Source organism: Hordeum vulgare, chromosome 5H (genome assembly GCF_904849725.1).
Source record: "Hordeum vulgare subsp. vulgare chromosome 5H, MorexV3_pseudomolecules_assembly, whole genome shotgun sequence".
Classification (NCBI taxonomy): domain Eukaryota; kingdom Viridiplantae; phylum Streptophyta; class Magnoliopsida; order Poales; family Poaceae; genus Hordeum; species Hordeum vulgare.
Genome location: NC_058522.1, coordinates 454,333,611 through 454,351,479, shown reverse-complemented (window position 1 = coordinate 454,351,479; position 17,869 = coordinate 454,333,611). Strand labels below are relative to the sequence as shown.

The following is a 17,869-nucleotide window of genomic DNA, read 5'->3' as shown; positions in this document are numbered from 1 at the left end:
AACTACCACCGATGATAGATAAAATTTGTCCTATATAGAAAAAATACAGATACATATATATAGAGAGAGAGAGAGAGACACATCAGAAGATAGAAGATAGATCATATGAAGTAGATAGAGAGGTGAATCTGAATATATGTAGGGATAGTTGAGAAGAGTTTTTCTTTCTCTACTCGCTTTTAGTACCCTTTCCATCGTGCTAATATTTTAGCAATGTCATGTCTTATTTCATCTTTTATACTACTTCTCAGGGTTTTTTGAAATGATTCATGTGTACAGTTTAGTAGATATTTTGTGCATCAACACCTTCTTGGAAATGCATTTTGATTCGACCAGATTACATTTATTTATCATCTATGCTAAATCTAACGTCTAAACACTGATGATATGGTTGCCGCATACCTACCAAGACATGCAATTTTGGTTCTTGTGTGTACAATAATTCGTCCAAAAATATCTGCTTCATTGAGGGTTTTTCCCTTTTGAAAGGGGACAACTTTTATTTCACCATGTATTTGTTACCTCATCTGTTAATATAAAAATAACTTTGCTACATAGAAATGTGTGGACAAACTATTAACTTGGCTAGTACTAAAATAAGAGATGAAACAATTACTTCCTCTGTTTTAAAATAAGTGTCTCAAGCTTAGTACAATTTTATACTAGAACTAGCTTAAAGTTAAGAGCATCTCTAGCGGAGGGCCTCCGTATAACGCCGACCCGCAAAATGTATTTACAGTTTACGAAAAAACGAATTTGCGGACCAGCGCGGGCGAGGACAGAGTCAGACTCCGCAAAACGGACCTGTAAAAAAAATATTCACAGAAGATGCTCTTTTACGGGTCGGCTACGCGGGGTCTGCTCGGGCGCCGCCGAGTCGGCCTGCAAACCGAAAACCCCCCAATAGGCAAATTTGACAGCGATTCCGACAAATGAGTTGAAATTGAAACAAATAAAACATAGTTCACAATCATCCAAATTGTAATAATTATTCAAATTACCGAAGCAACCTTGAAATTTTTGCACAAAGAGGGATTGGTGCATTCGGTACCTTCTTCGGAAGAGGTTCAACGGAAATGTTGGATTTTCCGCGAAGTAGTCTTGCATCAACATCTCGTTCCTGAGATGGCGATTTCGAGGAATGCAAAGACGGCCGACGGTCGATCCTCGCCGCCTCTTTCGGTTCTCGTCTTTGTGCTCCTTCATGGCAAGGGTCATCACCAACGTCTGCTGCCGATAGTTGACAAGCAGCGTCTCAACATCCGAGTCATCCGAATCGGACGAATTTTCGAGCAAAAATTTCTCGCACGGGCTCAATTCCATCTAAATTCACAAATACCCGTGTTGCGTTAACCAACTATGCATACCGCTGGGCACAAGCACAAATACAAACTCACCGGCTGCTCGGGGGCGGTGACTCTCCGATGGTGGATTGGCGGATCCGGGCAGCCGGTACATCGGCTCAGTGGAAGAGGGTAGGGGTGCCCCCGCGGCGCGGTTCTGCCCGCAGATTTGGCCAGAATTTTCGGCGTCGGACGGGTGGAACCAATGGCGGGCGGCCGCGGAAAGGGGTGGTGAAAGGGCACGGGCTGAAATGTCCCTCCCGCCAACTGCTTTCCTCGGACACGGGGCACTGCAAGGGCGAGGTGGAAACCTGCGTTTTCGCGGATTGGGGATGAGATTTTGCCACGCCTCTCAAAAATATTTACGGATCGGACGCGTTTGCGGGGTCTGGTCGGACAACATTTTCCGCGTCAACCCATATTTTGATGGTTATTTTACGGAACGCGGCTTTATACGGGGTCTGCTAGAGATGTTCTAAGACACTTATTTTGAAACAGAAGAAGTACCATATACTTCTTAGACTTGTGCATAGTAGAATCCTCTACGAAGATATTTATAGGTAAAACAACCACAAACACATCTAAACACACTATATACATGTACAATGTCTAGCTCACCGCGTGTGCAAGCCATGCAAACTACATCTTTTGTTATCTCTAAATAAATTGAAAAAATTACTCCGGTGATGGATGCATGTGATTTTGTCATTTGTTGTGCTTTATTTAGATTTGGATCAACCAGATTTATTTCAAAAACATCCTGAACTATAATACCAAAAATTAACATAATTTCCAAATAAAATAGTATGCTACTCTTCTTGTTTATAAAGATAGCAGTTTGTATATGCCAGTAGTGTTTAAATTTTAAAATATTACCAATGCAGATGTGTGGTAAATATTGTTAAACATAATGCAAATACTAGTCAAATTTTGTGATAATAAGGTGTAACAAAATAAAAATATTTAGTATAAATATGTGATTATGAAGTCCTACTTAATGCAAGATCTTGGCCGGGTTAGGCCAAGACTAGCACATCTTTCCTGTTTCGGTCCATGTCGGGCTCAGGACAGATAGTTCGATTAACCAATCGTGCTATTCTGACATTGCACGGATGCCTTGCCAAGCATCGAAGTACGGGACTTAGCATCAGAGGCCACTATTGAGTATTTTTCTGTCGAGCCGCCATCAATTTCTATCATTGTTATCCGCATCATGGCAGCCGCCAACTAGCAGCACGGGCGTCCATCAACCAGCAGGTAGTGGCACGGTCCTCGACTTCTCGACCGCGCGCGCCAACACGCTCCTCCTCCTCCTAGCATGCGTGTCGACACCAATGGCTCACCACAGCCAGCAGGAAAGCAAGGAACGACAGAGCAATGAACGTCATGTCGCTACTGTGACCAGCCTTCAATTGGTCCTTGTTTTATCCTTTTGCGCATCATATCAGCGTTGTCAAATGTGGGTGCTCTGGTGCTTGCGCACAATGAAGACAATGCGCGGGGCTCGGGGGTTAGGTGCCAACTCGGCCATAGGTGTTGATCCTACCAGCCACGATAGGATGTCATGTGCATGATAACTGTTCGGCATAATGTCAACAACCATCTTTTCATATCATCAGTCCCAGCCGCACTTATTATAAGTGAGCATTTTTAATTAGATTATATAACTATAGTGTTGTCGTTATAGATCTAAGATTGATGGTTGCATAACTATAGTATTGTTGTTGTTTTAGGTTTTGCCAGGGTTGAGGTATCTCTTCTTAACGGTGTTTTTATGTGATCGTCTCGATGATATACTATCAAGGTAAGAATTAATAGTGAATTGGCACGCACTTTTCTAGTTTTCAGCACGCTTGCTCTCACTCTAAACAGTATTTTTTTCTAAAGAAAATTATTTATCATCGAGGGAAAACTCCAGTTTGCACGATTTTTTACCTTGGGGAATTATGTCGAACATGTTATGTGCGAGGTGGAAGAAATCGACCGACGATGGATCGGAGCGTTGATGGGCGGTGCAATGCATGTTTGGGATGGGCGATGACTGCTTCAACAACCTGTGGACGACCGCGTGGCTTTTGGAGGACTTCGCTCCCGCTAATGCATCGGTAGTGGCAACGACCGAGAAGTCGCCGGTTTGGTGGGTTGCGGTGGTCGCACGGCTGCCCCTGCTAGCTCCATGAGAGGGCAGCGGCTACTAGGGAAGGCGGCTGAGAGCTGCTACAACCAGTACCGTTGTCGGAGCTCCAACGAACCTCCGAATCGGTCGCGCGATCTTCGGTGGGGCAGGCTCAAATCGGCTTGTTGTTGGTGGTTAGGGCGGCATGGGTGATGCTTATGATATGCGTTGGATTTTCCGTCAAGAGGAATGGGTGATGCAACATAATATAAGTAAGTATTTCCTTCAGTAGAGAAGTAAGTTTTATCAAACCAATAGGAGTAACAACCAACCCCCGTCTTCAGCGACTGCACACAAAAAGCAAAACACTTGCATTCGACGCAAGCAAGAGGGTTGTCAATCGAAGTAGAGAAATTATTGAGGAAAATTATTACACGATAGGAAATTTATTGCGTGAGGTCCGCTCCAATTTTTAGATCATTTGGACATGTGAGTAGCCCTTGACAAAAAAGACAAATTCAATCACAACAATGCATGAACAATAAACATTTTTACATACCCTGAATTTGTCTTTTTTGTCGAGAACCGTCCAGATCTCCAAATGATTTATACATTACAGCGGGCACTAGGGGGGGGGGGGGGGGGCTCACGCACCAAATTATCTGCTGTGCAATTTTTTTTTGAAATTTTCTAGTATTTATTTTGAAAAATAAAAATCTTCAACGCGGGTGCAGATGAACCTGCTCAGAAGTGGATTATCGCTCTAAGTATATATACATTATGCAAATGATTCCGTATGTCAAGTTGATATGGCCAAGTATTTCTTTTACCTCAGTTTGATTATAGTCGTATAATATACCACTTGTTGATCTTTTTCTTTTATTTTTCTTGTAAAGAAACTCTTTGATTATAGTCGTATAATATACCACTTGTTGATATTTGTCTTTTATTTTTCTTGTAAAGAAACTCTTCCTGCCACCGCCACACCCTCCTCTTTTAAAAAAAAAAACAAAGGACAGACAAGTCATTATACAATGTAAAACTTGGATTACAGTTTATATTCAAACATGCCCACCTAGATTATTTTTATAAACCAGATTATATAATCTATCTTCATAATCCAGATTATCATAATCTATTATGGTTCCAAACAGGGCCTAAAAAGCGGGGTTAGAAAAACTTGCACCCCTTGATTGCAATTGGTCCAAACCCACTGTCAACCAAAAAAATTACCTTGGCAACTTTTCTGTTTGTTAAAACGTCATCAATGTTATATTTTTTCTGCTTCTGTTGTGAATAAACCATTTTCTCTTTTGCTCTATGCAAGAATAATCAGAACAAACTTGCGAGTGTGGCACTGTTTTATCGCCATGACTCTGAACAAGGTTGTGCAAGTGCAGCAGCATGACTCTGAACAAGGCTAAAAGACAGAAAAATTGCAGCAGTAAAATCGTTCCCTTTGTGGAAATAGCAATTAACTATATGCTACTGAATAGTATCTGACGCTGTATGTAGTCCGCATAATATCAGTGAATTAAACACAAGCGCCAGGCTACTCAAGCTCATACAAAAATCTAGACACAATTTCCTCCTAACATCTCGACTCCAGCTCGTAACCTCACGGATCAACTGCGAATTACGCATTTTCCCACTGCTCAACAGTGAACTCTTGCTTCGGTCAATGTGAAATGAGCTTTAACTTCTTCAGTCGCGGCAAAAAAAAAAAAAAAAAACCCTACTCTGAAGCGCAACCACTAGCATGGGAAGCTTGACTGCTCTTGAATTTCACCAACTGTAGAGAGCAACAAGGCATCAGGTGTTATTCACACGTACGTAGATAGACACTAGAACAGTTCACGCGATAGATTCAGAGAATGATTGCATACCAGGAAGTTCAACAGCAAAGTTAGCTTGGGCATCCGCATCTGCATTAAACTCCTGTGTAGCAGAGAACCAAATAAGTGAAAGCGTCAGAAGCTTTAGCTGGCAGCTGTTCAGACTTCGGAGCGACCAACTAGCATTCATATGATAGATCCCCAGGCTGGCTCATACAAGTAAGTTTGAACCGGATCACAAGGTAACAAAAAGATATGATACCTACCCTCAAAACATGGTTGATTTGAAACTGAAGGAAACTTCCCTTCAGTTCCTTGACTTTCTTGCACAAGTCCGCCATATTATCATTCCTAACACGCCAGAGATCTTGGACCTGCTCCAGAAAGTTCAGTGTGTTACTTATGTTAAGAAAAAAAAGCAATGCTAATAAAAGCTTCCAGCTACCGTAGGAACTCATGAAACAACTCTGATTAGTTTCACCAGATACTGTATGCCCTAACAATCAAGACCTTAATCCAATTATTCCTTGCCCAAATAAAATAATATAAACGTGTTAAACTAAAGGAGAAACAATGCACGAACTAAAAACAGAAGCCATTCGATCATTTTAATTTGACAAGTCTATTGTTTTGATGGACTGCAAAGAGTAACCAGAAACTGCACATCAAGCTTCAAAGTAGCGAAGGTACGACAACCGACCTGGTTACAGACAAGCTTAGAATCGCCTTGAGCACGAACATATTTGAATCCCTTCTTAGCAGCATATCTCAACCCCAGGAGCAATGCACGATATTCAGCAGCGTTATTCGTTGCAATACCCAAACCCTCGCGTAGTTGAGCAATCTTCAGTTAAAAGTAGAAGAACATGGTCCTCATCAGCTACTCGTGGTAACTAAACACTAAGAAAACAAACCAGCACAGTAACAGTTGGCTTACATACCATAGATCCATCTGACCGCCTTACTACTACACCGGCCCCTGATTTCCCGGGATTTCCTTTGCAAGCACCATCAAATTCAAGAATGCAGGATAGCTGTAAAGACGAGGTTCAATGATGAGAGTAAGTCAACATTTCCTCATGTCAAGATAAGTTGCAAATATGCATATTAATATCAAAATCATAATGACAAAATAAAACAAGAAAGAGGGACCTAAATTGCATGGATATGACAGGAGAACGACATCTTGGGAGTTAGATACATCTGGATACCAGCTGATACTTATCCTGTATGTACACCTGATTTTCTGTTGTCCAAAAAATTAAACTAATTCGGATACCAGTGGGATACCCCCTGATACCAGTCGGACACAGGAAAATCCTAACCCAACCATCTATACCCACAAGAACCCCCTCCCTTTTTCTTGCCTAATTCTGCCCCCATCCGACCTGAGCTCCGCGCCGCCGCTATACAGCACACACGCGAGGAAGGCTGGCTGCCGCCGGTCCGCCACTGCTCCCGCCCCTGTTCTGAGTGCCACCGTACAGTAGGAGAGCCCCAGGCCGCTGTTGCTCCATCATTCTATCTGATCGCCACCCAATCTGTGCGCCACCGCAGCTCCCTCTTTAGGCCAGGCCAGTTTCCCCTTTCCCCCCTCTTTTCGAGGTGCTGCACTCCACTCAGTTCTTCTCCTCTTAAGGTCACCCATGGCTAGCTCTGCTAGAGGTTCTGGTTCTGGCATTGGAACTTGGAAGCTCAAACTCAATGTGCAGGCAGTGGAGGGGTCAGTGCAGTCAAAATGCTGAATGATGCTCGTGTGATTCATCCAAATGAAGATGTGAAAGTCACCACTGTCGAGGTATGCTCAGAAGATTGAGAAGACCAGATGAGGCCAAGGAGGGAATACAAAGCTCGTATGTAGATCTGTAACCGTGAAATTAATGGGAGGTAGTCAATAGTGAAAGCACATCTCTTGAAGTGGTAGTGGTCAAATTATGGTGTCAAGCCATGTTCGAAAATGAATGTTGATGTTCTAATTCAGCTCAAAGGTGAACAAGACAGGGCTGATGCAATGGCTCCTAACAAGCCTCTCGATATTCCAGTGCCAACCAATGGCATCAGTAGGAGGAAGAGAATGGTGTCATCAGCTATTGAAGCAAGCTTCGATCTGCAAACTCACAGCAAGCTTGATGCTTTGATTGCTAGAATGTTCTATACTGCACATGTTGCGGTGTCCGCATACCCATATATGTGTTTTTTAAAAACTAACGTATCACGGTACCGTAGTGTCCATATCTGTAACTGTATCACCGTATTCATGCAGTTTAGGCTAGAACATGGTATCCATACTCACATGACTATCAGGCAATGGCTCCTGTCCAGCGACTTTGGGATGCTTCTTAGATGGTCCAGTTTCCTTCAGCAAATAATTATTGGTGTGAGTACATGAGATGTGAAAACTTTTTGAACAGAGCATTTGTTCACGCTTAACTTCGAGAGAGAAAAAGATCTCTACTCACCATCTCCTGTGGCCTTTTCAAAGTAGAGGTTCCATCAGGTTGCTGAAACGAAAGGTGACACAATAAAAATAATGAGAGTTTATGAGCAAACGCGCTAGTAATGCAACCACCGCTGAGGATACAACAGAAAGATAAGCCCAACTGTCAAGTTAGCTTTGGAACTACGTGTCAGAAAAACTAATGCCCTGGAATTATGGGATATCATTGGCATATATGGTATAAGGAGGTCACAAAATTATATTTTAGTGGTGACCCCTTTCTATCAATACTAATACCATGCCTATAGAACCAAGAAGCACATAAAACATAAGTCTGGTTTTAGGTGGTAGCGTCAATGCCGCCACACATTGCAAAGCGTTTTCAAAATACAGTACAACACAGAGCATATATGGTAACTTCCACAGGTAAGCGGAAAGGGATTAATAAAACTATACTACACTGCCATGTTACAGATATAATATCAGGGAAAATAGTTGGAAACTACAATTACACAAGGAATTTTTACCTGGAAAGGGCAGGGTGCCAGATCATCAAACAATTCATCTTTTGCATCTGCTGCATTAATGGAATACAGAGCATTCTTTAACCCGCGCGCAGTGAGATACTCCTCGGTGTCTTTACGAAGAGAATAGCCTTTGTACACAGTCACAGAAGGATCGCAGACCTACCAAGATAATTTTCACATAAGAAATGTCTATTTGAATGGTAATAATAAGTTTTATTTTCATTGAGTAACGCCTTATCAGTAACAAACAGATGAACTTTGCAGCAACGCAAGAAAGAACACAGCGGTTTAAGCAATCCTATGAGATGCAGTCTCCAGCGCAACAATGATATTAGCATCCTATGAGATGCATGAACACCGTTCAGGATTTATGTGAAGTGTTACGTTATCCATCCTTTCTTATTCCAGGAAGCACTTAGAGGTACAGTTATCAAGTGTAGATATGTCTTCTTAGGATGCTACATTCATTGAAAAAAATGGCAGGTGAGCAGGTGTTAACATTTTCTTCAAGGGGGGTGATAAATGCAGATAATCGTCAAAAACAATTGACTGAATGCTTAGTGTAACTAGTTGATAGGTAAGGAGAAGGTAAAACAAAGATTAAAAACAGAACTCATTACCGAATTGCTGACTTGAGCTTGGCAGTCGGCGAGGTTCTTGTAGATGCCGATGACATCCCCCTTGCGGACGACATAGAACGGGTCGCTGCCGGCAGAGTCCATCGGCGGCGGTGTGGCCTTCTTTGCGGCGGATCTCTTGGTGGGGCGCTTGGACGAGGAGGAAGAGAAGAAGCGCTCGGCGAGGCAAATGGCAATGGGCGGCACGGGAGGCCTGAGGGGCAAGTAGCGCAGGCTGTGTTGGTGGTGGTGGCGGATGTCGCTCAGGCTCAGGGTGCCGGCCACAGCGTGCCTCCACGCCGCTCTAGAAATCCCACAGAGAGAAGAAGAAGAATAGCAACTCCTCATCGACAGCTGCTAACGCGAAATGAGATGGTAGCCAAAATAGCACTGGTGAGAACGGAAAGTTTCAGTGTACCACTGAGGCTTGGTTTGGACGGCCGTATTGGAGGGCTCCGTGTTGAACTGGACTGGCCAATTGGGCTTCTTAAACCCGATTGCAGATCGACAAACACTTGGCTAATCTGCACAATGATACACAGACAGAAAAATCAACTTGCTGCACACCAGAGGTAGTGGAGATTTATTTAGAACTAGAAGAGAAATAGAGGCGCCCAGAGAGCCAGCCACAGTAATAAATTGTTTGCAGAAGCTGTAACATGGAAGCAGCACAAATGGTGTATATGGACATGAACAACAGGATAAGTGGATGCTGGTGAGAGGTGAAGTTTGCAGGTTCCTTTGCCAAGTCTCGCAATGCGGGCAGGCAGCTTGAATAACAAATTGCTTGAAACAAACATGCTAGAACAACAAACACTTGTTGGTCCAGTGAATCCTGGAGAGCTTATTTCTGACGAACAGATACTACTTGCTGGTGGTAGAACAAATCACAAACAGGCAGTGTGCAGGCAGGACACGCGGAGACCGGGAGAGGCAGGGCGCGGGCGGCCGCGTCGGGGAGGGGGGTGTTGGGTAGCCCATGGGAGAGGGGGTGGGACGCCTGAGATGGGAGAGGAGGAGGGCGCGTCGGGGTGGAGGCGACGGTGCAGGGAAGAGAGGGGGTCGGGGAGAGGGGAGAGGGAGGGGGAGGATGGGAGAAGCGCACCTGTGCGGCCGCCGCCGCCGCCGCGCTGGTTGTGTTGGGTTGGTGGTGGAGTGGGGAAAAGGGGGAGGAGGACCCCCGATTCGGGTGAAATCGGAGTGGGATAGGGTTTAGTTTAGAAGACGAGGGTATAGGGTATATTTTGTTTTATTTTCTTCTTCTGCGAGTTTCAACTTTCAACGCCGTGATTTCCGTTTTGGAGGACACAACTTTGGACTTTGGAGGGACGACCAGGGCAAAACGGACAAATTTGACCTAAGAACGCAACAAATTCACAAAATGAACTGTACGCGAAAGAAATTCACTGGTCTAACCTTTTTATGTGACGTCCGACAAGAAGGCGCCGCACTATACTGTATGACGCATTAGTCCTAGGCACCGTACCTTTGGTCACGTTGGCACTATCAGGGCCGACCCCACCCCCCGTAGTGTGGCGCCACACTTGTAATGTGTGGCGTCTTGCTCTTAGGCGTCACACTTTGACTTATTCAGTCACGGGCCGGCCCTCCCCCATCCCCACTCTCACACATCTCAAGAACATCACCTCCGCCCCCCCCCCCCCTTCCCCCTTCTGAAATACTTAGACTAATTTTTCGCACTTGTTCCCTCAGGGGTAGTATCCCCATCATCCCCTGGGGGAAGAGGGAAGTCACACCGTCTAACAGAGAACAGAATAAAAAAAAGTAAGGGTCTGCAGCTCTACTTTTCCTGGCTAAGCTTAAATCTCACAATGATCATCTGGAAATAACTTAATAGAGGTGCATAAATGGGAATGATATGTATTAACCGCATGGTATGATAGGCTGGACGGAAGTGCATAGATGAGAATGATATAGGAGAAATTGCACACATGAGAGACAACATATATAGCAGCAACCGTAGTTAAGCTGAATGCCACTCTTATTTATGGGGTTCTCTCTTGCTCAAAGCCAGTACCATCATCTACACAACCATATGAAAATGATAAATACTTGATTTGATGCATATATGGAGACCAACCCACACAGGTGCAGAGCCGGGCCATGGTAATGCAGATGCAGAGCACTACAGAAAAACTAATCAAGCAGCCATAGAAATTTAGCATGCAAAGCTTGAGGTGTTGAGCTAGTACAGATTGACGCAATGAGATACATCGTGTACCAGTGGCCCATATGTATGTATATTGGTACATTTTCAGGTACAGTCATATCCTCTGGTTTTTATTTTATCTTCTGGAAGGGATGGATTGATTACCGGAGGACGACGAGGTCGAAGAAGGTGGCCTGTTGATGAGGTCCTCGGCGGAGCGCGCGGGCGGGGGCGGGGGCGTTGGCGCCGGCGATGGTCACGGGTTGAGGCTGGAGCTTCAACCCCCCGTAGCTGTCTAACCCGCGGACGGCCGGATGCGTTCGGTGGTGGGGCGAGGAGGAAATCGGGCGAGCGAGCGGCAGGCGATGGTGGGATAGGCGGCGGCGACTGTCACTGGTGGGCGGCGGCGCGGGGACGGGACCGACGGCAGCAGGCGAGAGGGTCACGGGCTGCGTGGATCGGTCCTCTTGGGCTTCACTCTGGCTGCAGCCCAAGTAACACACTTTTGTCATACTCCCTTCGCTTTAAAATAATACAGTAGTCATTTACTCCCTCCGTTTATAAATATAAGTCTTTAAAGAGGTTTCATTAATGAACTATATACAGATGTATATAGACATACTTTAAAGTGTAGATTCACTCATTTTGCTCCGTATGTAGACTTCTAATAAAGTATCTTAAAAGACTTATATTTAGAAACGGAGGGAGTATTTTAGAATGGATGGAGTATATTTTATCGATTCAGAAGAAGAAGATTTATCTTTAGGGAAATGATTTGGGAGCTGCTACGCATCCACCGCTAGCTGTGGATCCCTCACTGAGATCCGTCCACCGTCCGTGATGCGTAAGTGTCGTCGCCCGAGCGCCACCGCCTGTAGATCGACGGCGTGAGCGCATCCATGCTGGATCTCCGCCGCCAAACGCCTCCCGGCAACCAGATCGACAAATCCGGCAAGATCGCCACTCCGCCGTGGAACACTTCAACCTAAACACAGTCCTGGCACCAAAACAGATTGTGTTAGTGTGCGATGTGATCGGTGATTTGTTGCATTTTTTGCAACAAAGGTCTTGCTAAGAAAAAAATAGACGAAAGATGTGTTTGCAATTTTTGCAATAAGGGTTTTGTTGTAGAAAATTAAAGAAGGGTAGGTTTTCCAACAAAGGTCTTGCTGCAGAAAATTAGAAAAGTTAGGCGGATGTCATCAGGAAAAAAAGAAAGTTTCTGCAACACGGTCGTTATTTCCGTAATACGGCTGTTGTTTGAGGAATTGTTTCTGCAACGCGGCCGTTGTTTCAGGAATTATTGAGTGGGGAGGAGACAAATGGGACATGCCAAGAGATCGATCAAGGACTGCCCGCATGTAAATCCAACGGCCAGCGAAGTGGCGGACGCGCGCATCTGCAAGTGGATGCCTAGCAGTCCCTTATCTTTAACATGAGACGGGGGCGAAGTCTAGTGTTAGAGCGTGTTTGGGACTGGTTTGCTCCTTAAAATTCAGCTCCGCTCCGCAAAATACAAGCCAAACAGGATAGCTCCGCGATATGCCGCTCCATAAAAAACTAGAATCTGAGGTACAACTTTAAAGTTTTTATAAAGCTCTTCACAGGGTGCTTCAAAAAACTCTAGAAGATGGATTTGGTGGGAAATTACCCGCTACTACCACGAGTAACTGGACACCCCTTCATTTCTTTCTCCTCGACCAATCAAATAGATTCTTTCCACCAAATTTTCTATTCTTGAAGCTTAAGCTAGATGGAAGCCAAACATTCTCTTGATAGTGTTATAGCTTATGTATAAAACTGCTCCAAGTGGTCTGATGAAGTGAAGCTGATTTTGATGAAGTGAAGCAGTCTCAAATAGGCCCTTGAAAGAGTGAAAATTTGGTTGACTTCCCCTAGGAGGCCAACCCCAACAAAGGCCCCATCACCGCCTCCCAAATCTCAACATAAGGGGAATGCCACATCGGATGGCTGGATACGTCCGGTTTCTATCAATTTCCAGATGAATGCTCGTTTTATTTTTGAAAAACATTTCAAATCATCCGGTTGATTTTCACCTCACCGTAAACCTCCTTTCCCATGTGACACACACTAGTAGGAAAAACCTTATAGTTAGGAGCCTAGTAGTAGCGCTGGAAAATAGCCAGGGCTGCTGCTACATAGCAATAGCGCTAGAAATATCAAGCGCTACTGGTAATGGCCTTAGCAGTAGCGCTAGAACTATCTGCAATGCTACTACTAAATGGGTCCCAACGAGGCCACCGGCAGTAGCTGTAGCAGCAGCGCTCGCCTGTGAAAAGCGCCACTACTAAGTGCCATAGCAGTAGTGTTGGAATTATGCCCTAGAGGCAATAATAAATATAGTTGTTATTATAATTCTTGTATCAAGATAATCGTTTATTATCCATGCTATAATTGTATTGAATGAAGACTCATTTACATGTGTGGATACATAGACAAAACACTGTCCCTAACAAGCCTCTAGTTGGCTAGCCAGTTGATCAAAGATGGTCAGTGTCTTCTGATTATGAACAAGGTGTTGTTGCTTGATAACTGGATCACGTCATTAGGAGAATCACGTGATGGACTAGACCCAAACTAATAGACGTACCATGTTGATCGTGTCATTTTGTTGCTACTGTTTTCTGCGTGTCAAGTATTTGTTCCTATGACCATGAGATCATATAACTCACTAACACCGGAGGAATACTTTGTGTGTATCAAACGTCGCAACGTAACTGGGTGACTATAAAGATGCTCTACAAGTATCTCCGAAGGTGTTCGTTGAGTTAGTATGGATCAAGACTGGGATTTGTCACTCCGTGTGACGAAGAGGTATCTCGGGGCCCACTCGGTAATACAACATCACACACAAGCCTTGCAAGCAATGTAACTTAGTGTAAGTTGCGGGATCTTGTATTACGGAACGAGTAAAGAGACTTGCCGGTAAACGAGATTGAAATAGGTATGCGGATACTGACGGTCGAATCTCGGGCAAGTAACATACCGAAGGACAAAGGGAATGACATACGGGATTATATGAATCCTTGGCACTGAGGTTCAAACGATAAGATTTTCGTAGAATATGTAGGATCCAATATGGGCATCCAGGTCCCGCTATTGGATATTGACCGAGGAGCCTCTCAGGTCATGTCTACATAGTTCTCGAACCCGCAGGGTCTGCACACTTAAGGTTCGACGTTGTTTTATGCGTATTTGAGTTATATGGTTGGTTACCGAATGTTGTTCGGAGTCCCGGATGAGATCACGGACGTCACAAGGGTTTCCGGAATGGTCCGGAAACGAAGATTGATATATAGGATGACCTCATTTGATTACCGGAAGGTTTTCGGAGTTACCGGGAATGTACCGGGAATGACGAATGGGTTCCGGGAGTTCACCGGGGGGGCAACCCACCCCGGAGAAGCCCATAGGCCTTGAGGGTGGCGCATCAGCGCTTAGTGGGCTGGTGGAACAGCCCAAAAGGGCCCTATGCACATTGGAAGAAAAATCAAAGGGAAAAGAAAAAAACGGAGGAGGTGGGAAAGGAAAGAAGGACTCCACCCACCAAACCAAGTAGGACTCGGTTTGGGGGGGAGTCCTTCCCCCCTTTGGCTTGGCCGACCCCCTTGGGGCTCCTTGAGCCCCAAGGCAAGGTCCCCCCTCTCCCACCTATATATACGAAGGTTTTAGGGCTGGTTTGAGACGACTTTTCCACGGCAGCCCGACCACATACCTCCACGGTTTTTCCTCTAGATCGCGTTTCTGCGGAGCTCGGGCGGAGCCCTGCTGAGACGAGATCATCACCAACCTCCGGAGCGCCGTCACGCTGCCGAAGAACTCTTCTACCTCTCCGTCTCTCTTGCTGGATCAAGAAGGCCGAGATCATCGTCGAGCTATACGTGTGCTGAACGCGAAGGTGCCGTCCGTTCAGCACTAGATCGTGGGACTGATCGCGGGATAGTTCGCGGGGCGGATCGAGGGACATGAGGACGTTCCACTACATCAACCGCGTTCACTAACGCTTCTGCTGTACGGTCTACAAGGGTACGTAGATCACTCATCCCCTCTCGTAGATGGACATCACCATGATAGGTCTTCGTGCGCGTAGGAAATTTTTTGTTTCCCATGCGACGTTCCCCAACAAGTAGCGCTCCTCCGGAACCAGCGCTAGTGCTAAAAGGGCCCCAACGAGGCCACCGACAGTAGCTATAGTAGCAGCGCTCGATTGTGAAAAGCGCTACTGCTAAGTTCCATAGAAGTAGCGCTCCTCTAGAACCAGCGCTACTGCTACACGTGGTTGTGGACAGTTTTTTACCCACACACACCCCCTCTCCCCCTTCCTCCCCCCTTTGCCCTATACCCTCATTTCTCCTCTCCTCTCTCTAAGTTACTTCTCCACCATTGTTGCCCTTCTTCTCTCTTTCTTCTACCTATCATCTCTCCTCAATAATGCCCCCTCCACCCTAATTGATTCTCCTCCATAAATATGGCCTTCTCACTCTAGCTAGCTTCCACACTTATTTGGTTCTCCCCTCCTTCCATACATATAGATCTAGCTAGCTAGGTCATCTCTCTCCCTCTTCCCTAGTTAGCTAGAGTCATCTCTCCTCACAACAACTAGGTCTAGCTATTTATTTAGCCGTGCACAATCTCTCTTAGGATATATATATATAGGTGACTAAAAAGTTGTGCATTTCAATAATGGGAATATGTGTGTTTGCGATATGAAGGGATTTGTGTGAGTGACATGACCCGTGAGTTGCTTATATTTTGCCGAAATGTCGATTTATTTCCATTTCGGCGAATTTCGAGCAAACTCGATATGTCATGTTTTTAGGCAAGGTGTTGGAAATATGCCCTAGAGGCAATAATAAATTAGTTATTATTATATTTCCTTGTTCATAATAATCGTTGATTATCCATGCTAGAATTGTATTGATTGGAAACTCAAATACATGTGTGGATACATAGACAACTCACTGTCCCTAGTGAGCCTCTAGTTGACTAGTTCGTTGATCAAAGATGGTCAAGGTTTCCTGGCCATAGACAAGTGTTGTCACTTGATAATGGGATCACATCATTAGGAGAATCATGTGATGGACAAGACCCAAATTATATACGTAGCATATTGATCGTGTCATTTTATTGCTATTGTTTTCTGCGTGTCAAGTATTTATTCCTATGACCATGAGATCATATAACTCATTGGCACCGGAGGAATACCTTGTGTGTATCAAACGTCACAACGTAACTCGGTGACTATAAAGGTGCTCTACAGGTATCTCCGAAGGTGTCCGTTGAGTTAGTATGGATCAAGACTGGGATTTGTCACTCCGTGTGACGGAGAGGTATCTCGGGGCCCACTCGGTAATACAACATCACACACAAGCCTTGCAAGCAATGTGACTAAGTGTAAGTCACAGGATCTTGTATTACAGAACGAGTAAAGAGACTTGTCGGTAACGAGATTGAAATAGGTATGCAGATACCGACGATCAAATCTCGGGCAAGTAACATACCGAAGGGCAAAGAAAATGACATACGGGATTATATGAATCCTTGACACTGAGGTTCAAACGATAAGATCTTCGGAGAATATGTAGGATCCAATATGGGCATCCATGTCCCGCCATTGGATATTGATCGGAGAGTGTCTCAGGTCATGTCTGCATAGTTCTCGAACCCGTAGGGTGTGCACACTTAAGGTTCGGTGACGTTTCGGTATAGTTGAGTTATAGGTGTTGGTAACCGAAAGTTGCTCGAAAGTCTCGGATGAGACCCAGGACATCACGTGGAGCTCTAGAATGGTCCGGAGGTAAAGACTGATATGTAGGAAGTCCTGTTTTGGTCACCGGAAAAGTTTCGGGCTCATCAGTAGTGTACCGGGAGTGCCGGGAGGGGTGCCGGGGACCATAGGGAGGGGTGTCACGCCCAAGGGGTCTCATGAGCTATGGGAAGAGATAAGCCAGCCCCCAGTGGGCTGGAATAAGTTCCCACTAAGGCCCATAAGGTTTGAGAAGGAAAAAACACAAGGTGGAAAGAGTTTCCAAGTGGGAAGGTGGAATCCTACTCCAAGTAGGATTGGAGTAGGACTCCTTCACCTCCAATTTCGGCGAAACCTTGAGGTTTCGAGGCTGCCTCCTCCCCTCCCTGTTGGAATTATGCCCTAGAGGCAATAATAAATGTATAGTTATTATTATAATTCCTGTATCAAGATAATAGTTTATTATCCATGCTATAATTGTATTGAATGAAGACTCATTTACATGTGTGGATACATAGACAAAACACCGTCCCTAGCATGCCTCTAGTTGGCTAGCCAGTTGATCGATGATAGTCAGTGTCTTCTGATTATGAACAAGGTGTTGTTGCTTGATAACTGGATCACGTCATTAGGAGAATCACGTGATGGACTAGACCCAAACTAATAGGAGTAGCATGTTGATCGTGTCATTTTGTTGCTACTGTTTTCTGCGTGTCAAGTATTTATTCCTATGACCATGAGATCATATAACTCACTGACACCGGAGGAATGCTTTGTGTGTATCAAACGTCGCAACGTAACTGGGTGACTATAAAGATGCTCTACAGGTATCTTCGAAGGTGTTAGTTGAGTTAGTATGGATCAAGACTGGGATTTGTCGCTCCGTGTGACGGAGAGGTATCTCGGGGCCCACTCGATAATACAACATCACACACAAGCCTTGCAAGCAATGTGACTTAGTGTAAGTTGCGGGATCTTGTATTACGGAACGAGTAAAGAGACTTGCCGGTAAACGAGATTGAAATAGGTATACGGATACTGACGATCGAATCTCGGG

At 44.9% G+C, this 17,869-nt stretch overlaps 1 protein-coding gene across 1 annotated transcript; it reads right to left on the bottom strand.

Annotated features, from left to right (window-relative positions):
* Positions 1 to 4,895: 4,895 nt before the first annotated feature.
* LOC123398451 lies at positions 4,896 to 11,299 on the bottom strand. The gene is made up of 11 exons (XM_045092922.1): positions 11,211 to 11,299; positions 9,294 to 9,399; positions 8,879 to 9,229; positions 8,259 to 8,417; positions 7,754 to 7,795; positions 7,588 to 7,650; positions 6,236 to 6,328; positions 5,995 to 6,138; positions 5,561 to 5,668; positions 5,346 to 5,397; positions 4,896 to 5,251 (listed from the first exon to the last, which is right to left on the bottom strand). The coding sequence occupies exons 3-11, from the start codon at positions 9,221 to 9,223 to the stop codon at positions 5,214 to 5,216; spliced, it is 1,044 nt and encodes a 347-aa protein (XP_044948857.1). The 5' UTR covers positions 9,224 to 9,229; positions 9,294 to 9,399; positions 11,211 to 11,299; the 3' UTR covers positions 4,896 to 5,213.
* Positions 11,300 to 17,869: the final 6,570 nt, after the last annotated feature.